Source organism: Crotalus tigris, unplaced genomic scaffold (assembly GCF_016545835.1).
Source record: "Crotalus tigris isolate CLP2741 ecotype Arizona unplaced genomic scaffold, ASM1654583v1 scf7180000017640.1540244, whole genome shotgun sequence".
Classification (NCBI taxonomy): Eukaryota; Metazoa; Chordata; class Lepidosauria; order Squamata; family Viperidae; genus Crotalus; species Crotalus tigris.
Genome location: NW_024096533.1, coordinates 528,240 through 552,175, shown reverse-complemented (window position 1 = coordinate 552,175; position 23,936 = coordinate 528,240). Strand labels below are relative to the sequence as shown.

Below are 23,936 nucleotides of genomic sequence, written 5' to 3'. Positions count from 1 at the left end.
TATTTTCTTTCCTATTCTTCTTGTTATCGTCCTTGCCATTTTTTATTCTTCATTTTTGTTCATTGCTGTATTTCTTTTCTCTTTGTTTTTAATATTTTTAATTTGTCGGTCACCCTGGAGTCATTTGAAATCAGGTGGCGTATAAATTTAAATAAATAAAATAGTAGCATGTAAGCAAAGAGATAGGAGGTATGCCCTTATGGGAAGGGCAGATACTGTCATGGACATGCAGTCCCACAGATAACCTAACTCTCTGCTATATAGAGCTATAAAGGTAATAACTAGCATCTTGAATTGTGTCATGGGCAAAAGTGATAACAGCAGTTAGATAAGAGAAATCTGAGTCAGAGCCATAACTGTAATTTGAGAAAGTGTCTCAAAAAAGACTCTCTCTAGTTCACATTTATTTATTTATTTATTTGTGAGACTTATATACCGCTTTAAGTGCAAGCACTCTCTAAGCAGTGTACACCAGTAAGCAATGTATATATATATATTTACATTGCCCCCAACAATCTGGGTCCTCATTTTACCTACCCCGGAAGGATGGAAGGCTGAGTCAACCTTGAGCCGGTGAGATTTGAACCGCTGACCTGCTGAACACAGTCAGCTAAAGTGGCCTGCAGTACTGCATTCTAACTGCTGCGCCACCTCGGCTCATGAAGATAAAGGGGGGGGGGAGGCACAATCAGACTTAAAAGATTTGTTAACTGTAATCTTATATTTAAATCAGCATTAGCATGCATGAGTTTGGTTTCCTGATCAGGGCTGACAAACTGACAATCTAGAAAAAAACCTGGCAGCTCTCACAACAGTGATATGATAATGGGCAACCCAAGGTGCACCCAGCACCACATGCCACTGTATTCCATTGCAGTTGTAACTTCCAGCTGGTCTTTAAGATCAACAAGATATAGAATGCATTGTGGTAATTCAGCTAAGAAGCGACCAAGTCATGAGTTCCTGTGAGCAAGGCCTCCCAGGCCAGGAATGGCACAATTGATGCACAAGATATTTTTGTGCAAAGGCTCCCCTAACAATGACTGCCATCTCTTCTGTCTAGAGAAGTGCTACCCTGTCAAGAGTCAAAGATGGCACATCATCAATCCCTGGGGGAGAGCAAAAAGCCAAAGCAACTTGGTCTTTATAAGGTTGAGTCAGAGTCATTTCCTCCTCTTCCTTGGTCAACACTGAAATAGTGCTGATAAATGGTTCAGGCCTGGCTGTGGAACACAATATAGGCTTTTTAAAAGCTATTTCTCCATGAAGAACCACCTTTCTTTTCAAATTCAAATATATCTGAAAACTGTGGCCGTTATTCTTTGCTTGTCAAGAGGAATACATAATGGGCTGTAAAAGTAACCTTGAGGAAAGGAGATTTTAAAACAAAAAAGCCAGAAATGTAATTTGAGAAAGCATCTCTGGTTTGACCCTCCCTTAGTATCTCTTGAAGATAAGAGGAGGAAGAAGCATTTGGATTTGCAAGCTTCTGTTACTGTAACATAATAAAAACAGTTTCAGGATGCATGACTTGATTTTCCTCCTCTGATCTATCTTGAATTGCTGACAGCAGGGGAGAGACTAAAGGAACAGATAGGGAAAGGCAGATTCTGTGAATTCTTAAACAAGTTGCTGAATAATTTGGAATTGAGATAATAGGAGCCCTTTGCCTTGGCCTGTAGCTAGCACCCTGGTGCCTAGATTGGATGGGTAGCAGTCATTTTGGTTTACTTACTACAGAGCTGCAATATTTTGCTTTTCTTTTACAACAAGGAGTGGAGCAAAACAGCTACTTTATTTTGAGGAGAAAAAGGAAATGTGCATGAGGGTAAATGTGGAAGAAAAAGTGAAACAGAAAGGCTTAAAAACAAAGGGGGGGGAAGGGATGTGACACTGGGCAAGGGGAGGAAGAGAAGGTGAGAGCATTTTTTTTCTGTTCTTGTGACTGTAGACTGGGCTGCAAAGCTGAGCTTATGTGACTGTGGCTTGTAAGAATTAGAGAATCAACCAGCACAATGTCTTGGTTATATAACAGTTTGCTTTTTTACCTTACTTTCTTGATTTCAAGCTCTTTTGTCATGAATTATAGGACAAGATTAATCCAATAGAACAGGGGTCCCCAACTCCTGGGCTGTGGCCCACTTCCAGGACTTGAGCCTTTTGGAACCGGGCCAGGGAAGTAGTAGGCAAGGGAGCGTGCATGTGCATCCCTACTTATGTGAGCTGTGGGTGAGCGCGTGTGCACATGCTCCATTTGCGCGAGCAGTAGACGTGGGTGCCCGCCACCCAAATGGAGCTGGTTGCGTGCACGCGCTTGCCTACCATATGCACAAAAACCCTCTCCCCCCCCCCAGCCTGTCTGTGAAGCTGAAAAGGTTGGGGAACTATGCAGTAGAAGATTGTATCATCTTGCATTTGTACCATTTTGTTGCAAGATTTCTCCCTCAATTACCACCAAAGTAGTGCTTAATGCTGATGTTGCACAGAAGATCTCAGATTTGACCCATTCCAATATGGCTGACACAAAAATATGAAACATAAGCACGGAGCATTGTTATATTTGAAGAGTTTTATTAGTAAATCACAGTTCATTTTCACATCCACATTTTCTGTGAGTCAATAAAGTTCCATATATTAAATCAGAAAAATGCATGTTTCAGTCCTGGTTTTGGACTGTGTTGTCACTGGGCAGGACAGGAAACTTGATTTTCCTGTTATTTGATGATACAAGATCTGAAGTAGCTTCAAAGACATTGCCCAGCAATCCTAATGGGCACATCAACAAAGGTAAACAGCATTTGAAAGAAGAGCTTCACAAGAGTGAAAGCAGGAGTGTAAAGGAAGCAGGGCTTTTAGAAAATATTGTGTTGGATTTTCAGCATTATAAAGCTTAACATGGATTGTATCTTTTTAATCTCTTCCACCAATACAATGGGCTGGTTTCTGTTATTGGGAAAACGGCATAATAGGCTTTAACTCAGTAGTTCTCAACCTTTTTAATGCCGCGACCCCCAACCGGTCGTAAGTCGAGGACTACTCAACTGGTGCAGCACCGTTTGCAGAATGAGACTTTTGGCGGGCTCAGCAGGGCAGAGACAGCCTGGACAATTTCTATTGGCTTTTGAAAGCCAATAGAATTAGACTCTATTCAAGAGAGTCTATTCTATTGGCTTTCAAAAGCCAATAGAATAAAAGGAAGTAGCACAGCTAAGGAAAAGGGGAAAAAATGGCGGACTGCGTTGTTTGGCGACCCCCGTGAAATGGTCGTTTGACCCCAAATGGGGTCTCAACCCACAGGTTGTGAACCACTGCTTTAACTTATTCAGTAGGTCTAGTAAACTAAAATTTCTGTTTTGTTTTCCATTTAATTCAGGCAATTGCTGGATATTTTGATGTGCATTTTGAGAAGAATTGTAAAAAACCAGTAAGTATTTGAAAGCTACATGGTCAAAATTAATTATAAAATATATTTCATATGTTGGCAGCTTTTTGCCTTAAGGTGTTTGGAAATAAGTCTATTTGGTATTGCAAACATTTAATGTGTATCGTTGTATAATGAATTAATAAAGCATGTTATTTAGACTTGTACTTTATCAGGCTTCTCTAAATTTTGTTACTGCAGATTCTGCTTTCAACTAGTCCCTGTTGCACCAAGACACACTGGAAACAAACAGTGTTTTTTCTGGAGAAGCCAATTCCTGTCGAGGAAGGTATATATTTTTCGCCATGCCATTATACTTTTCAGAACAAATTGGTTGTTAATAAATTATTAACAATAATTAACAAAATTATTTCAAAAGCTTAACTCTGTGCCACCACTATTACCATTTTGCCTTTCATTGTAGCATATATGAAAGTTATTTTAACACCGATCCAGAATTTTTAAGATTCTAGGTGGAAATACTTAAATCTACTGAGGGTAAGTAGATTAGTAATAAATTTGGTATGTAATAAAATGGGAGACTGCCAGGAAACTGTAGGCTAGTCTGGAAAGTTGAAATAAAATCCTGGAAAATGAAAAGGACAAACCATTTTCTCATCATTGCCTCCCCCCCAAACAAAGTATCTGTATCCATCTAGACACAAAAAGTTAACTCAAGCAACTGTTTATCTTTTTTCTATGACTCTGCAACTTTAACATGCATAGGAATTCATCTTTACATTACCTTTATAAACATAAATAGTTAATATGCACATTGGGAAAGGGGAAAAAGGGAAAGGGAAAAGGACAAAGAAAAATGGGCAAATTTGCCAAAAGAATTCGCAAATATTTTGTTAGCTTTTTCAGAAGGGTTTTAAATTGGATGTGGGAGAGAAACACAGACACATATTCAAATAGAGAAGTGTTAGGCATTAGCTACATGCACAGCTGGTAATGGAAGGAGTGCAAGGGAGACATTTGGAAATCCTCAACATGATGTAGGAAAACTAATAAACTGACATTCTCAGGTTCCCCACTGACCTGTAAGAATCCATCTATCTTCCATGAATGTAAGACTTCTGGGCCTTGCAAATTACATAGCGTTTGACAGAAGTGACCAAGTACTGTTGACTGTAATATTGGGAATTGATTAGGTATTGGAAGAGCACACATAGTCCCAGTATTTAAAAAAGGCAATAGAAAAGCTCTAGGAAGTGACAGATAGTTAGTTGAATGCCTAGTAATATTGATAGATTGTCAAGTAGCATGCCTACAAACTGTTTAAAAAGGTATTGCTACCTGAAAATAACATGGAGTTTTGCAGAAACAAATTGTTGAACTAGACTTATCTCTTTTTATTACAAAAGGAATCACTGTGGTGGTGGGGGGAAGATAAAGGAAAGTTGTGGACATAGCATATTGTAATCCCAATAAAACATTTGACAAAATCTCTGCTTATACTCTTTAAGGACAAGATGGATGAATATGGGCTAGAGGGTAATGTGGCTCGTTAGATTTTGCAGTTGGTTGAACCAACACACCTTTTATTAAATGATTCTGTGCTGACTTAGTAGGATTCCCAAGACTCTGTCTTCAGATTAGTGCTTTTCTATAGCTTTATAAATAGCATGGAATAGGAGGCATGCCAATCAGATTTGAAGATGCTACTAAACTACAAGTTTTGGCTGGCATCATAGAGGACAAAAAAAAAAAAATCACAGTTCAGAATTACCTCAAGAGGGTTAAATATTGGGCCAAACCCAAAAGGATGATGTTCATTGACAACCGTCATAAGGTATCAATATTAAATGTGTAAGTACAGGATTGGAGAAACATGCTTTAATGGCAGTGTATATGGGAAGTTGCTTGGAGTACTTCTGAGACACCAACTAAATACAACAAACAATGTTATAGTAGCTAAAGAGATTAGTGCCATTTTGGGTCATATTAACCAAAAAAGGATGGCCAGATTACAGGACATAATACTTCCTTTGTTCTTTATACTGGTTAAGCTGCACTTAGAGTACTGTTTTTTATTCTAGGCACCACACTTTAAAAAGAATGCATAGAAACTGGTGCAGATTCAGAGAATCTGATGGTAAGCTGCCCACCAGACAGGTTGTATGAGAAGCGATTAAAGAATGTAGACATTCTTAGCTTACAAAAGAGAAATTCAGGACACATATCATAGCAGTCTAAAAATAACTAAAAGTTGTTGTGCACAAGGGAGCATATATGTTTCTTTGTTTAAACCACAAGCCTAGGAGATTTGGGCTGAGTATTAGAAGGGATTTCTGAACAGTTTGCCTAGGATAGTGGTGGGTTCCCTCACAAATGAGCTGAGTGGCCATCTGTTGGGATGATTTAATAGACTTCCTGCATTTGCAGAAGTTTGGAACAGATGACCCACAAAGTCCTTAGCAATTTATAACATTCTGCAATTCTGTGTAGAGAAGGCTAATGGTTAATCAGATTTTTACCCAGTGTATGGATTAGATGATAGTTTGTTTGCTGCACAAAAGGATACTACTTCTACATTAGCATTTATTTACAGCAATTATTCGTTGTATCTCAATTTGGCAAGCAAAAATAATTCAGACAACATGGGGCTCATGTTTTCTGATTCTTTGTTTCCATAAACTAATTGTAACGCGAATGTAATATTCTACCATGCAGCTTTTCTGATTTGAAAGTTTTTGGTTTTGGCTAGAAAGGGCATCGTATGAAATCACAGGACCATTTGATTGCAGGAAAAGCACCGAAGTATGTAAAAGGGGCACTTCTGAAAATATGTCGGCATAAGCAAAGTATCCCTCCTCAAACTCCTTTTCTATATCAACACCGTTGTTAGCTTCATGCCATTCCTTTTCTCTAAGACAGTGGTTCTCAACCTGTGGGTCGGGACCTCATTTGGGATCGAACGACCATTTCACGGGGGTCGCCAAACAACGCAGTCCACAATTTTTTTCCCCTTTTCCTTAGCTGTGCTACTCCCTTTTATTCTATTGGCTTTTGAAAGCCAATAGAATACTCTCTTGAGTAGAGTCTAATTTTATTGGCTTTCAAAAGCCAATAGGAATTGTCCAGGCTGTCTCTGCCCTGCTGAGCCCACCAAAAGTCCCATTCTGCAAACGGTGCTGCACCAGTTGAGTAGTCCTCGACTTACGACTGGTTGAGTAGTCCTCGACTTATGACCGGTTGGGGGTCGCGGCATTAAAAAGGTTGAGAACCACTGCTCTAAGAGGTCAAGGTAATGTGCTTTTCAAAATGAACTTTGCGTAGCTGATGATGCTTACTAGGAAGTGAGTCAAGAGGTCTGAGTGAATGATGCTCCGGAATGGGATAGTGATACAGAATGAGGTTCAATAGAACATTGCCACTGTGCTTCATTTGTTCTCAATATTTTGCTACAGGGCTAAATGAGTGAAGCAAGACCCATCTAATATTTCACAGACAAAGAGAATTTACACTCCTCTTAAAGGGCATTTAAAAAAAAAATCAAAAAGTTGAATAACAGAAATGCATACTATCAATTCTACACAGCTATTGCCTGAATATGCTGTAGTTTTATTTATACTAATTTATACTAAATTTGTCTAGTTTCTTCCTAGCTCTTAATAGATTTGTCTCTCTGTGTGTGTATTCTGTATCTTCCCTGACAGAGTATATTTTCCACTTTCTGTCAGTGTATATAACTTATCTTAATTTTTTTTCCAAAACTTTATTTTTTTTTTGTATTGACTTAATGAATTAAGCTGAAAGACAAAAGCCTTACACCAACAAATTCTATTAGCAATAAAATAGCACAAGTGCACTTGTTATGTTTTTAATTGTCCCTTGCTGTGTGGTTTTCTAGATGGTAAAGAGCAACCATGAGCAATCCAGATATTTTAAATGGAGTATTTTACTGAAGGCTACTTCATTCTTGATACTTTAATTTAGTTCAGTTATAATATCAGTGTTTCTCAACCTTGACAATTTTCAGGCATGTGGACTTCAACTCCCAGAATTCCACAGCCAGCACTGGCTGTGGAATTCTGGGAGTTGAAGTCCACATGCCTTAAAATTGTCAAGGTTGAGAAACACTGAGTTATATCAATAAAAGCGTGCACTCAACAATATACACATGTGTGGATAGTAAGATTTATTTTACCAGGAAGTACAAAAATCATACACGAGATAGCCTTCTTTCTAGACTATTGGCTAATATTTGAAGTTTTTATTGATTTCAATAAACACACTCAAAAATAGTCACTTTTAATTTGAAATTTAAAATCATAGAAACAAGAGATATATTTAAGAGCACATTTCCAAACTGAATCTGAAGTACAGAACATGCAAAGCAGGTAATTCAAGGTAATAAGCGTTTGGCTTATTAGTGATGAGCCAGTTTACATGTTGTGCAGTCCTAGATATGGCATATTTATACTGCTGCTTCTGGAAGCTTACTGCTACTAATCTCATTAGCTTATGAACAATTTCCCATCTTGCGGTTCAGTAATATAATTACTTTTAGCCCTTAGCTGCCATAAAGATCATGCAGTATGTCTGTGGGTAACATTTCCATTCAAGTAAAAGCTCAACTATGACGATTGCTATAATGTGCTCAGCCGTAGAACTAGGCCTCCAAGGGATAAAAAAAAAAAACCACACCAAAAACATAGTAATTATAATTGCATGCTTCTCTGGAAGATTTGTTAAAGGCAAATCAGACTTGATTTTTCTCTACCGAAAGAGTGTCAGTTCCATAGGAGCAGGATAATGAATGCAGGCTTGATCAAACTACAGCGGGACTTGTATGTTGCCTGCTTCTTCCTGAGCAGAGGTGATGCAGCTCAGCGTTGAAAAGCATCCTCTCTACTGTGGAGAGCAGCAAAGCTGTGAAGAGCACATCAGTCATTTTATTTCCCCGTGGCATTGATTAATTGGCCTAGATCTTCTGATTGCCCTGCCATTGCTTTAGTTCAGGAACAGAAATGGTGGCACACAAGAGGGGATTTAATGTAGCCCGTTGGAGCAAGAAAGGCAAAGATCTGCCTGGGGACCATGAATAAAGCTGATTGTCTGGGTCACTTAATGCAATTAGCTTGGAAATAAATAACAGGGGGGGGGGCTGCCCTGATTGAAAACTCCTCAGTTCTTATAGAAATGTTGTTTTCTAGATTTCACAAATTCATCAAATTTCACAAACTCATTTGCTTTAAAAAGCAGGTTTAATCCCTTTATGCATAATTTAAGTGAGACGGTGGGCTGATAAAATAATCTGGGGGAGAATTGAAACCTTTACATTGACAAACATTTTAGGAAACTACTGGCATTTTTCACCTAATAACGGGTAGTCCTCGACTTATGACCGCAACTGAGCCCAAAATTTCTGTCATTTAAGTGAAAGATTTGTTAAGTGAGTTTTGCCCCATTTTACGACCTTTCTTGCCACAGTTGTAAAGTGAATCCCTGCAGCTGAGAAGTTAATAACATGGTTTTTAGGTGAATCGGGCTTCCCCATTGATTTTGCTTGTCAAAAGGTTTGCAAAGGGGATCACATGACCTTGGGACAGAGCAACGGTCGTAAGTATGAGTCAGTTGCCAAATATCTGAATTTTGATCACGTGAACAGGGGGGGATGCTACAAAGGTCGTAAATGTGAAAAATGGTCATAAGTCACTTTTTTCAGTGCTTTTGTAACTTTGAACAGTCACTAAATGAACTGTTGTAAATCGAGGACTACCTATAATTGTTTTTGCTGTGGGCGTTTTGAAGTAAGTATCATCAGGTTTTGTTGTTCATATCAGAAAATTAATCTATTTAGTTATAAAAGCAAGATTACTTCATCTTTGCAGCCACAAAAGCTTGCTACATCTTTTACAAATTACAAATTAAATATTCACATATATTTAATAAGTGTAATACTACTTTCAATAGTTTTTTTTTCTGCTTCATTTTATTTCAATTACTTAAGTTAATAAAAGAACTGGAAACCTCTACATAAAATTTTTCCAAGATTATTTACCATACCTGAAGTTTTTTGTTTTGAGAAAGTTTCTCCATAGCAATTTTTTTTTTTTATGTTTTGTGGCTATATTGCTCTTTTGATTCTGTTTATTGCTTCTTGTCACTTTGACAAGAAAGGTGGACATGTCCCAAAGCTTCTTTTCCAAAAGGCAACTGAACTTTCTTAGTTTTTTTTCTTTGAAAACATTTCACTTCTCACCCAAGAAGCTTCTTCAGATCTGACTGAAGTGAAATGTTTTCAAGGAAAAAAATCAAGAAAGTCCAGTTGCCTTTTGGAAAAGAACCTTTGGGACAACAATGACCTGGATAATTGAGAATCTCCATAGACAAGGACAGCTATGCATATCCCAATGTGTATGAAATGACGGCTTTAAATTTCAGGAAGGCAAATTATTTTTTTTAATTTGAAATACCTAATGTTAACAGCAGTTCAACTGCGAAATCCATCAGGAAATATTGCGAGTTCCCTTTCATTGTGTAGGTTTGGGAAGAGACTTTAAAGCAGATGGTTGGGTTTAATGACAGCCCTTTCCAACTCTATGATTTTAATAGCGTTCAACCATTTTTCTTGCTTTTTCACTGAAGATCTAGGAAGCAGTGTTTACAAAATAAATGAATTCACCTCCAAGAATTGAGTCATCCAGATTAAGCTGAAATCTAAAAAGATACGTGAGAAAGCAGGAGGGTCAACATCATTAGAATTAGTGAGGAGAAATCTTACCAATAAACAACAGAACTTCACCGTGTAATGTAAAATTAATATTGTGATAATGGACAAGAAGATTTATTGTTCTTAGCATTAGACGGCTGTTTTATTTTCCTTGTTATTTTTATTTTATTTTTAATTTATTTATAAGTCTTTAAAAGACTTTGGGAAATTGAACAACGTATAATTTGTAGCAGAAATAAATACATTTATTTACTAGTATTAGAGGAAAAACTGATAATGTTCTTTAACAATGAAGATTTGTATTCCTTTCCACCTGTGCTGTGTCACACCACTTTACCTCCATCTTCTCTGGGGTAGACCTTGGGGGGGAGAGGCTGAAAGAAGGAGGGATTTAAATCAGCAAATAATATCTGTTTGCTTGGCAGAAAGACACCTTTGGTTATAGGACTTAAAATCTTTGTATTTCTGTTTTGTTTCTGTAGGTGAAGAACTGAAAGGAAGGATAACAATACACAGAAACCGAAAAGATTCCCGCAGCCTCGTTGTAACCCTTTCAGTTAAAAATGTGAAACAAACATACAGTCTACAGTGAGCGTTGTCCCACAATCATCTTGAGAATCTTAGTTCAATTGCCAGACGCTTCTTTTTGAAGCAGAAAAACCAGGATAAAATTTTAAGTTCATTTGGTTCTATTTCCCATAATTTCCCCCCCCCCCGACATATAGCTGATCTATTATGAGTCATATATTATTATATGCTGTCTTAACCAATTATTTCACCTTGTGTGGGAAACCCTTAGTAGAGTAGCAGTCCTCTGCCCAATCTCTGAACGTTCTCTAAATGTAAGAATGCATTGTAACAGAAGTACAGTGGAGATCTACATTTAGAAGCGACATTGCCTGTACAATTCTAATATTTTTTTTTGAAGAGTTCATATTATTAGATGGGACCCAGAATTTATTTCTACAGTGATTGAATCTCCTGGAGTTTTTTGCACAGGAGGGGTAAGGCAAGCTTTTCCGTCAACCCTGCAGGCCTTCTTATCACCACTTCCACCCTTCTGGAGAGTCTTCAGAACAGATTTTTGAGAATCTTTAGGACCTCCTGGCAGCTGGATTCCTCCTCTGGTTCAAAATCTTCAACTTTGCAAGTAGGAAGAGTCTTTATGTCTGCAGGAAGCCAGGCCTAGTTTCAAGATAATCATAAAAATACTGAAGACACGCAAATAGAACTGTGTGGATACCAAAACCATTTGGGTTTGACTACCTTCAATGATGCATACGCAAGAATTCTGCTTTTGCACACATTATTTTTATAAACATAGTTTCAAAATAAGTTCATTTCTTGGTCTATGGATTTCAAATGTACATACATTATTAGGTTGTAATATCTTTAAAATATTAAAAATGGAATACAAAAATTTGCTGTTATTAAAATCACCATCACTTGAGTCTCATCTTTCTACCTAGAGGGCATTCCAGGTGACTAACAAAGCACAGGCTGTGGCCAAGGGACCGGTGTGTTGGCCATATCTGGAACAAAAGGATCTGGTGCCAGGGTAGACTATTGCAATGTATCACATATGGGGCTGCTTTTGTGGACTATTTAGTAATGACAGTAGATGCAAAATGCAGTTGTCCACATGTTGTCATGTAAGAATTGCATCAGCCTTGTTACACCGATACAGTGGAGGTTGCACTAGCTGCCACTAGATTTATGGTTACAATTCTGTATTTTGGTTCTGTTTTTAAAAGTCTTTTGTATGGCTTAGCTCCTAGCCACTTTTGGAATCACCTTCTCCCGATAGGGCCCTCCCATCTGGTCCCCATCCTAGTTGGGGTGGTAATTTGTTCCCAAATGAGAGAGTTGAAATCAGTGTGGGCCAACCAGAATCGTGGAATAGCATCCCTGTGAGACTAGATTGGTACAGACTTTGATATTCTGCAAAGCAGTAATAACTGGGTTCTGTAGGGTCTTGGGATTTCGGGCTACCTCTGATGGAGCCCATCATTGGTGTATTAAAAATACCACTTTTTAAACCACATTTTTTATTTTTATGGATGATCCCAGTTAACAAACATAGTCTGGCAGGAATTATAATTTGGTAAACTTCAAAGAACTGTTAACGATCATTATCCTACCATCAAGTAATTTACCACTGCTGTGACTTGTAAGAGGAACGTTCCATTATATTTTAAAAGCTCTTTTTTATTCATAATTGGATTGAAGCCTGAAAAAATGAAGTGGACAGAAATCTATAGTGGCTTGGAAAGCTTTTCTAAGCAGGGTGAATGGAGGAGAAATGTGCCAAAAGGGATTAAAAGAGATTCCCTCAAAATAAAATATTGGCCTTCCTCCCCAGCCAATTTTCTATTAAAAGAAAGGATCAGGGAAATGATTTTTATTAGAACCATCATGGGGATGGATATGTAGGAGCCTTCAGATGACCGACCCTGCCCTCTCGGGACAATCAACCTCCATAAGAATTTCTTCTTAGTTTCATATATCATTCTTTGCTAGTGTGGCACTGTTAAGCACATTAACTCTGTGACTTTGCCTTGTGTTGAATGTTTTGTAATAAAGATTGAAATCAGGCTGATGGGATTATAATGTGGCGTTTGACTCCCTCTCTCCCATCTCTCTATGTTTATTTTCAGGATGGAAAGGCTGGCTGAACTTTCACTTAATAAAATGGCTGAAAGGGATTTGTTCAGTGACGGGATTCAGCCAGTTCGCACCAGTTCGGCAGAACCGGAAGCTAATTTTTTGTTGCCCAGGCCCAGAATGGACTTCCAGAAGCAGCATCCACACAGAGAACTGGTTGTTCACACATATTTGAATCCCACCACTGGATTTGTTAGCTGCTGTTAACAGATTGTACAGTCTGTTCAGTGTAGTAGTTAAGACACCAAGCTAGAATCCAAGAGACCTTAACATCCTAGGCATAAAGCCAGCTTGGACCAGTCCCAATCTCAGTCCTAGGAAGAAGAGGGCAATGACAAATCACTTCTGAACTCTTACCAAAAAAACTGCAGGGGCTTGTCCAGCTCGTCACCAAGAGCCAACCAGTGATTCAAAGACATCCTGCATGACATGATTTTGCCTGATTCATCACAAATTCATCACGTGAGATCTCCCTTCAACCATTGATGTACAGTATCTAGAGAACACAGGAAAGATAACTAGATATAGCTGTTCAGATTTTCTTTTATAAGCCCTCAAGAATCTGAACTGTTTTTAAAAAAATCACTGTGGGAAATGTACAAATCATTTTGGCACTTTTGTCATTAATTGGTTGGAAGTTGGCAAGTATGACTATCGATGAGCTATTAATCAAAATCCCTTTTTTCTTCAGGTTTTTTTTTAAATAAAAGTCATCAAAACATTGAAAAAAATGTCTTTGGACATTTGTTGTCCAAAGAACAACCAATGCATTTTTTGGATATATACAAAGATAAATTTTCAATCTAAAGGAAAGAGACAGAAATTTAAACATTCATATGTAGTATTTCCCTCCACGCAGGTATTTTTAATCATAAGAGCTTGTCACATAACAATTAGGCAGACTTACAAATTAAATCAATAAAATGTATTAAAAATTATTTTTGCTACTACAGTTCTAAAGATACATGTTAATAAAACATGCTTCAATTAAACATTTTTTCAAACTTTGTGGTTGCATTCATTTTCAGTCACACTTTTGATTTTCATTGATCCAAAGAGATAAATTTTCTCACTGTTTTGCTCTAGTAATTACATTAATACTTTATTTTGCACTTATATGCCTTGATAAGAATAGATCCTGCACATATTAAAGACTATATTAGACTTTTTTCAGTTTTCCCAAAATAATCTTCATCCAAAATGAATAAGTGGCTACTGCCATTGAATAGGTACCAATTGTTACCCCTCCAATGCAATCCAGAAAGACTTTGATTAATATGGAACAGTTTTAGGGCAGTGTAAGGAAGGACTCACTGGAGAAGAGCCTAATGCTGGGAAAGATAGAGGGCAATAGAAGAAGGGGACGACAGAATGAGGTGGCTGGATGGAGTCACTGAAGCAGTAGGCGTGAGATTAAATGTATTCAGAAGATGGTAGAGGACAGGAAGGCCTGGAGGAACGTCGTCCATGGGGTCACGATGGGTTGGACATGACTTCGCAACTAACAACAACAACTACTATACAAGAACTATTGTTATAGTCAATTTTTTTTGTAACTTGCTGAAATAAAAGGAATGTAGAAGTGATTTATTTAATTCAAATCCAAAATTCTCTATTTTTAAAAAAAAACTTTGGGAAAGGTTGTTTTACTTTATGTACAAATTTCTTGGCTGTAACTGGGAATTATGTACCTGCATTTTATTTTAGATTGCCTATATAATTTCATTTTTCACAACAAATGCAGAAAGAGTATTTCCTATATCCCAAAGTTGGTTTGTCAAGAAGCACCCTTAAAATCTGTAATACACTACCAAAATTTACTTTCTAATATCCTTGTGCCCACATTTTTTTTGTTCTTTTCCAATAAGGACATGCCTAAATAATTGTTGTTCAATATATCCTTATAAGTCAAATTAATATTTAAAAATCTAAATCATTATATCACTAAATAGTTTGTTAATGGGGCAAAACTATATGGGCTATTAAAGCTGAGAGAATTGTAATTAGCTAATGTAACTACTCTTTGTGTACAGTATTTTATATTGAATTATTATTTTAGTTATATTTTTTTAAGCAAGGGCAGAGAGCTTGTTATAGAGAGATAAAGCTATCTGAGGCAACATTGAAGAATTTTACAGGTAATGTTTAAGAATTCACTTTGAGTGACAAATAGGTCAATGTTCTTCATAGAGTATATCCTACCAAATCAAATTATTATTTAAAATAAACATTGAAACCTTACAATATCACCATATGTCATGAAAATGTGGCATGTAAGAAGTTAACAAGTAAATGAGAGTGAGTTTTTTCAAATACCAGAAAGATTATTTATTACTATGTATTTTGATATCTCGCCTTTATCATTTTTATAAATATCTTAATGCGATGAACATACCTAAATATCTCTTCCTCCTATTTTCTTCACAAGGACTATGTTGGGCTAAGTAGTTGGGTAGTTGGGCTGAGAGAGAGTGACTGGTCCAAGTTCATCCAGCTGACTTTCATGCCGAAGGCATAGAACTCATGGCCATCTGGTTTCTAACTTGGTGTATGCCAAACTGACTCTTCTGTTACACAGAAGGTAGCCAAAAGAACATTGGGATGTTCCGTATCACCCCAATGTGTATGAAATGACGGCTTTAAATTTCAGGAAGACAAATTAATTTTTTAAATTTGAAATACCTAACGTTAATAGCAGTTCAACCGTGAAATCCATCAGGAAGTATTGCGAGTTCCCCTTCATTATTTAAGTTTGGGAAGAAACTTTAAAGCAGGTGGTTGGGTTTAATGACTTAAAACAGCTCTTTCCAACTCTATGATTTTAAATAGCATTCAACCATTTTTCTTGCTTTTTCACTGAAGATCTAGGAAGCAGTGTTTACAAAACCCACACATAGGAAGTTTATATGAGCTACAATTGCATTGTGTGAAGCCATATATTGAAATTTACAACCAACAACACAAGACATTAAGACCAAACCAAGTGTATTATGTTCAGCCAAACAATACATACAAACCTACATCACATTAGAAAAAGTGCAACAATAGCTACTTTCTTGATCCAGAACTGTGATCATATGTTTATTTTTAAATGGGGATTTTCATTGAAGATAATATGTGCTATGATCTGGAGAAAAAAACGTACAAACACTGGACCACACTACTGCAAGAATAACTAGCAGATTTTGCCAAGTGAAAGCTGTATTGTGAAAACTTACTTGGTTTTCAGCTAAACATTTCTCCCTCTTTAAGACATTTCTTACTTTCTAGTAGTAGTAGAATCACATCTCCATTATAGCAACTAAGAGCTAATACCATGAAATAATCGTAGCATTGCTTAGAACATTCCAATGGCCAATGGATAACCAAAGTAATATATGCTTCACTTAATGGGGACCAATACAATTATAGAGAAATAAAAGTTAGTCAACAAGTTAATTTGATTTTCCACTTGGGTACGACTCAGACTCCCATAGAAATGTGGAAGAAAACTCTAGAGAAAGCAATAACATTGGTATACTCAGAGAACTGCCTAATAAATGCCAACTTGGCTTTCCCTCTATTATTTGATTGAACCAACATTACAATTTTTCTTTATATGAAGTTGACATTGTTAATTTATAGTTTCTCTCCCATAACATTTGCCATTTTTCTAATTCTATATCATAACCAAAATTTTTTGCCCATCTTATCATTGTTTCTTTCACTTGTTCACTTTCCATATCTAAAATTAACAAAAAATTATACATTTTCTTAATTAATTTCTCATCCGAGGTTAACAAAATCTTATCAAACACATTCTGATCCTTGTGAAATCCATACATTTTTACATCTTTTTCATATCTACTTTGTATGCAAGATACGTCATTTTTATTGACTAACAGGATAGATCATCAAACGTGAAAATGTTTGAATTATTCAAACTTTAGGAGGCATTTGAGTAATTATATGCTACCGTGTGGCTATTTATATGTACGTTATTTGCAAGATGCGTCATTTTTTTTTCAACAATCTTTTTTATTAATTTTTTTTCCATCAACATATATTAATTTTTCCAATCAAACAAGTTGTCTGGTGTTTGCTAAGCTAATACATGTTCACTTCCTAATCCTTCATTCTTTTCTCTAACCAAGAATAAAATAAATTCCTAATTTTATAATAGTCTGTATTTTCTTTGTCTTTCAGCCTCATAGTTAGTCTTTCCATCTCTGCACATTCCAATATTTTTGTGATTATTTCTTCTTCTGATGGCAATCCTTCATTCTTCCAGTACTGTGCAAAAATAATTTTTGCTGCTGTGGTAATATGTAGAATTAAATATAATTTCTGCTCATTAATCTTTTCAGACATAATGCCTAGTAAAAAAAGTTCAGGTTTAAAATCCACTTGTTTGCCCAATATTTTTTCTAACTATATATGTATGCTTTTGCCTTCCCAAATGTCCACCAAATATAATACATGCCTATGTTATGTTTACATTTCCAACATCTATCTGACATATTTTTAAACATTTTTGCTAATCTTGCTGGCGGAAGGTGCCATCTATAAAGCATTTTATACAAATTTTCTTTATATGAAGTTGACATTGTTAACTTATAGTTTCTCTCACATAACATTTGCCATTTTTCTAATTCTGTAGCATAACCAAAAATTTTTGCCCATCTTATTGTTTCTTTCACTTGTTCACTTTCCATATCTAAAATTAACAAAAAATTATACATTTTCTTAATTAATTTCTCATCCGAGGTTAACAAAATCTTATCAAACACATTCTGATCCTTGTGAAATCCATACATTTTTACATCTTTTTCATATCTACTTTGTATGCAAGATACGTCATTTTTATTGACTAACAGGATAGATCACCAAACGTGAAAATGTTTGAATTGGTCATATGGCATAATTTGCCCTTTCAAGCTGGCAAACAGGCGAGAGAAAGAGGAAAGATTAATCAACCAAAGACAACTTTGGTGAATCTAGTGCTGTCCGGATATGTTGAAAGAACAGTTTCCAAATCCCCAAGACAACATTTCCAACAGCCCTCCCAACTGGGGAATTTTGGAAAGTGTAGTCCCAACACACCCAGTTAAGAGAGATTACACTAGATTAACAGTTTGAGAAGTTGATACCTGCTGGTTGCTGGCTGGTTGCTGTATAGAGAGTGCCTGTTTCTTACTTCTATCCCAAAATGGACTGGGAACAAGAAGTCACTTATTCCAGATGCAATGGCACATATTTATTTAACTTGGCTTCTTGCCTTTCTTTTCATTGCAGTTTCTTCATCTACTCAGATTATAGCAGAGTTGTTTTTTTATGGGTGGAAACACAAGAATATTATTGTACATGATATTTCTATATGGAGCAGATCATGTTTGAGACTGTCTCATAAATATTCAACTAAATTTAGCAAGAGGCAGTTCCAAGTACAATTGGGTTCTATTAAACTTCTTGATTAGTTCTAAGACCTGATAATAAACAAGCCAGCAAGATTCTCTAATAGAATTACCCTTTTTCTCATTACTGGACAGCCTTGACCCACTGTCCACTCAGCTAGAAAATTGGATTGAGAGAGGGCATATGGTGGAACTCCATGACTCAGAAACTCTTTCAAAGCTCTGCATCTCCATGTTAATAAATGTTTCAGCTCTTCTAAAAGAAAAAAAAAAGCAGAACCAAGACATGATGTAAAAAGAAGAATAGAAAAAAATAGCTTTAAGGCATTCATAAATCTTGATTTTTCCATTGTGATGGGGTCACTACATGATATTAACGTTTAATTGGATTTACATTCTGCAATTCATAGATAGATGTACCATGTATATTTTAAATAGCTTTAAAAAGCTTCAGGTTCTTTTCCCCTGACATTTATCTGTTTCAAACCCAGATATAATGTCAAAAACATTTCTGTATTTGGAGTTCTAGTCTAATCCCTTAAGGCTTTAAAGGAATAATATATTGATAATATATTCATTTTTATGTTCTAGAAACATAAAATTAACTTTGGCTCCAAATTAAGTTGAGCCTACTGGTTGTAGGAATGAAGTTCACATATCTGGAAGATTTCAGATTGGAAAAGACTAAGTCAAAGTTTTAAAAATGATTGATTCTTCCTTTTTTATTTGATTATAAAAGATTAAATAATCTTATTAGAGATATTATTTTTATCTAATTGTTTCGGTTACTCAGCTTCAATAGATACAAATGTGGAAAATATTTTTCTGCTCTTTTAAAACATTGGCTAAAACTTCACTAGAACTCAGATATTCAAACAACATTCCTAAACTAAATTTATGGAAGTGCTTTTCCAAAAGCAAAATTGTGACAATAATAGAATGACCAAAATATGAGATAGCTATTGTTGCAGACTTCATCTAAATTAATGTTTCACCCTTGATAAATTCTCTTCTGCAACCTCAATATACATTTTGATTCTTTCCTAAGTAACTTAGTATTTTTTAAAAAGCTTACACTGAACTATTATGATTGGAAGTAAATCAACATATAATCCAGGATTGGGTTATAAATAAATAGAAATAGAAAAAAAAATACAAATATATAGATTTGCAATACTATGATTTCCTAAAAATATAATACACCTCCCCCCCCGACAATTATAAATAATTTGCAGATGGCTTGGGGTGATAAATAAAAAAACATTATTTAAAGATACATAACTTTCATTATATATTCTTACTGACAGTAGGTTTTCTTTTATTTACATTACTGGTGAGACAAGCCTTTGAGCTTTTCTTTTATATACCTCTTCAAATCAGAGTTGAAAGGGTAAACATTTCAAATAATGGATAAAAAGGCTGAATTTCACTAATGTATACACTATACAGATACTGCAAAGACTAAGAGATATACTATTATACACAAACTGGAAGTGCAGATGTGATTGGCAGAGCATTCTGACAGATAGCTGGGCCCAGAGGTTTTTAGCCATTTCTCAAAAATTGCTCCTGGAAAACACAGGAGCCTGCACCAATCTGATCAGCTCTTAATAAATAAGTGACACCACCAATCCCCTTCCAAGTTACTTGCACAGCCTGGAATGTTCCCAACCCACAATTTGAGAGTCCATGAAGTAGAGTATTAACTTTTGGTTTTGTCATTATCAATAGTGTTCAATGGTACCTTAAGAGCTTTCCCCAAACTGGTACCTTCCAGATATATTAAGTTTCCATTCCTAAGTCTCTTAGTCAAAGTCAAACCGTTTGAAGATCACCAGGTTGAGGAAAGCTGGGTTAGCTCTTACTAAGTAAGAGTGTAAAGACTTTCATTGCAAAACATAAGAATTTTCTTAGAAAAGTTCAAGCTAAAAGGCTATCTGTGATTATGGACCTCAGTGAAGAGGAGAGCTTCAGGGAGAGATATAAGCTCCAAACGAGGAGGATGTAAGTAGTTAACATTGAATTTGAAACTTCCTGCACATAAAAAAGGTCCATTATCTCTGGATTCCTCATTCCATTGTTCTGATGTAGCCCCACATTTCATTTCTTAAAGCAATGGCTTTAGAACTTCTAAAGGAAGATTATAAAGTCAGGGATTGTGTAGGCATTCAGGCACTGATTTTCATACTTGCTCTCTTGCTGTCCTTCAGATTAATTATTTAAATATGCTCCTTATGATCACCCATTTTATTCAATACTAATCATGTTTATTTTATTAAAATGAGAGTTAAAATCTATTTCAAAAATAGTATTTTTAAAAAATACTTCCTAATGTATTTCACTATCATTATAATCTTTTGATCAAACTCATTCATTGAGAACCTACCAATACAGTAAGCATTTTGTCAGATAACAGATCTAGATGACAAATGGAATGGTAGAAATGAGATAAGAGGGCATAACAGGCTATGGTTTGCAGCTGTAATGGAAGAAAAATGTTCAGCTTTATTGTTGAGTCCCTTGCGAAATGGCAAGACACGAGAAGCAGTTGTAGTTCTCAGATTGCTTTATTCTTCATTTAGCTTACAGATTGAATGCTCCGGCAATGCCCAAAACTCCCGGCCTCTTATATAGGCCTTTCCCGAGTCAATGTGTTACTTTTCGTGCGCCAGCACCAGCGCATGCGCACAGGCGCTGGCGACAGCCTGTCTGGTCCCGGGCAGCTTGCACCTGCCCGGGACTGCCTGCAAATGCCCCGAGCCCGTTTGCAAAGCTCGGGACATAACACCCCTTTCCCCCGGGCTAAAACTACTACCAACATACAACCCATTTTCTTGATGCAGTTTTCTACTCCCCAGTGTTCCTACCCTTCTACTGGCTCTGTTTAGACAGCAATGTTATGTAATCCTCTAAGTATTTAGGTGATTTTCTTGCTCTCTGTGACCTCCTAGGCTCTGGGTCTCTGGCAGGTGTCCCCTGACTGAGGGGTGATGTGTGCCTGTTCTAAAGATGCTCCTTCGCGAAGCGCAAAACCCCACCCTATTCTGGCTGGGGACCCTGGTACCTTTCAGGCGCAATTCTTCCTGAGGTTGTACCTTTCGTCGGCCCAGACACACAGCTGCAATATGTCCTTGTTTTCCGCACGCTCGGCAGATAGCGGAGCGGAACTTGCAGTCGGTTCTCCTGTGGCGACCTCCACAGCCGATGCACTTTAGGGGAGCTGAAGAGCTTCCTTTCTGGTTCCCTTCCTTCGTGGGGTGGAGACGGTCGACTTCCTCGTCCGGATCCTCCTCGGAGTTCCCTTGGACTTCTTCTTGGTGCACGGATGCAACATCTGGACTGTTCCTGATCGGCCGCATGTTCTTGATGGCGCCGCCTGCTGCTTCTTCTGCGGTGACCTCTCTCAAGGCATCTTGGAAGGACAAGTCCTCTTTGGCGAAAAGCCTCTGTTGTAACTCTCGATGCCTTAGCCCGCACACGAATCGGTCCCTCAGTCGTTCTTCGAGGTCCTTGAACTCGCAGTGCTTGGCGGCCTTTCTCAATGCGGCGATGTATTCTTTGGCCGATTCTCCGGATCGTTGATCCCTCTGCTCGAAGGTGTGGCGCCATGCGATGACGGACATCTTAGGCTGGAAGTGCTCCTTCAGTAGCTTCTTTAGATCTGCGTAGCTGACAGACTCTAATGGGACAGGTGCTGTGAGGTTCTCCGCGATTTCGAAGGCGTCTTGACCGCAGACACACAGCAGGGTGGCAGCCTTCAAGCTCTCTTCCCTCATTTGGTTCACCTTGAGGTAGTTTTCCACCCTGGCTACGTAGGACTCCCACCTCTCTGGATGTGAGACGTCGAACTCCGAAAGCCTTCCAATTTTTGCCATCTTCAGGAGACGGGTCTATCAGCCAGCCTACCCCCAAATGCGCACTGGATTGGCGGGTAGCTGCCGAGTCAACGCCGTTCCGCCGCTCAGGACTCACTTGGGTAAGCTTACACCTTTTCCTTTTCAGTCGATGCAAAGCAATCCCATCCTCGTCGCCAGTGTTGAGTCCCTCGCGAAATGGCAAGACACGAGAAGCAGTTGTAGTTCTCAGATTGCTTTATTCTTCATTTAGCTTACAGATTGAATGCTCCGGCAACGCCCAAAACTCCCGGCCTCTTATATAGGCCTTTCCCGGGTCAATGTGTTACTTTTCGCGCGCCAGCACCCGCGCATGCGCACAGGCGCTGGCGACAGCCTGTCTGGTCCCGGGCAGCTTGCACCTGCCCAGGACCGCCTGCAAACGCCCCGAGCCCGTTTGCAAAGCTCGGGACATAACATTTATTATAGTTGATCTTTGTAGTTTTGTTTGTTTTAAACTTAAGACAACCTTTAAGGAGACATATTTGGCAAAAATGCAGAACCTATTATTCTTTAATATGTTACGGAACTACAATTCCCAGCAACTCTCGCAGAATGCCCAATAGTAAACACAATGCAGACCATCTGTTATATGGGATTGCATTATAAGGAAACTTATAATGTATATATAGGGTAGTGGCTGAATAGCACAGTGGTTAGAGTACCACCCCTCAATTTGGGAGACTGGGATTTGAATTCCTATTTTACCAATATGGGTCCTTGGGCAAAGACCCCTAACATTTCACCTGTCTATCTTGGATATGAGAGTGACATGAACTAGGAGAGTCATGCTGGCTTGGATGATACACGGTCTAACAAGATATGCAACAGATACTGGGGACAATCTCAGTATAAATGGGCTACTGGAACAAATTATACATGGACAAGTCAGGAGAACCTGGAATTGATGGAAGGCTGCCACAACAATAGATCTAACAAGAGAGAATATACTGTATGACACATATGAGGGAACCACGAATGGACAGAAGATGGACCTTCATTCACACTAACTATAAAACATCTGGTTATCCAATGCTTCAATGTAGCAAGGAGGAAGCTGCTCTCACAACCTCTATAGAAACAGATACAAGTTTAGGAGTGGAGCTATTTCAGCCATCTCTTCTATGTGGATGATATCAAGTTGTATGCTAAGAGTGAACAAGACATTAACTTCATGACTCATCTGACACAGATCTAAGTGAAGACATTGGGAAGTCATTTGAACTGGAGACGTTGGCCAGATAGTAGTAAAGAGAGGGAAGGTAGTTAGGACTGAAGGATGGAACTAACAGTGGGCCACATGCAGACCACCTTCAAGTTCCTTAGTATCTCACAGTCACCTGAGAACCATGATGAGGACACAAGGAAGACAAGCAACATCCAAAACATCCAGAATAAGACCTGAAAAACCAGCTCAATGACAAGAACAAGTTCCACACCATCAACATATATGCTCTACCACAGTGTTTCTCAACCTTGACAATTTTAAGGCATGTGGACTTCAACTCCCAGAATTCCACAGCCAGCATTGCTGGCTGTGGAATTCTGGGAGTTGAAGTCCATATGCCTTAAAATTGTCAAGGTTGAGAAACACTGCTCTACCAGATACTTCCAATGTAGTCAGCTGGCCAAAGGAGGATATGAAGGCTGCCAATGTAAAGATCTGCAAGCTCTTCACAATGTAGGGGATGTTTCTACCTTAAGTCCAATATAGGTTTCTCCCTTAAATCCAATACCCAGACAAGGTACACTAGTCAGAAAGAGAGTAGGCAGGGTCTAGTGAGCATCAAAGTCATTGACCTGAATGAAACCCAGAACATCCAGGAGTATATCAGTAAGATGGCACCCAAAGATGAGCTGCTGAGAGAATGCCCAAGATAGCA

At 37.7% G+C, this 23,936-nt stretch overlaps 1 protein-coding gene across 2 annotated transcripts in view; it reads left to right on the top strand.

Moving 5' to 3' along the window:
• Positions 1-13,774, top strand: part of PRMT3 (protein arginine methyltransferase 3) — a 74,418-nt gene extending 60,644 nt beyond the window's left edge. Inside the window, exons 14-17 of one of the 2 annotated variants that reach the window (XM_039335366.1) lie at positions 3,374-3,424; positions 3,623-3,710; positions 10,586-10,691; positions 12,761-13,774. In XM_039335366.1, the coding sequence (XP_039191300.1) occupies positions 3,374-3,424; positions 3,623-3,710; positions 10,586-10,691; positions 12,761-12,974 (459 nt within the window). In that variant the 3' untranslated portion in view covers positions 12,975-13,774. Of the gene's footprint in view, positions 1-3,373; positions 3,425-3,622; positions 3,711-10,585; positions 12,698-12,760 lie in introns of those variants that run through there. The other variant, XM_039335367.1, reaches the window with a different exon arrangement.
• The last annotated feature ends 10,162 nt before the right edge of the window (positions 13,775-23,936 follow it).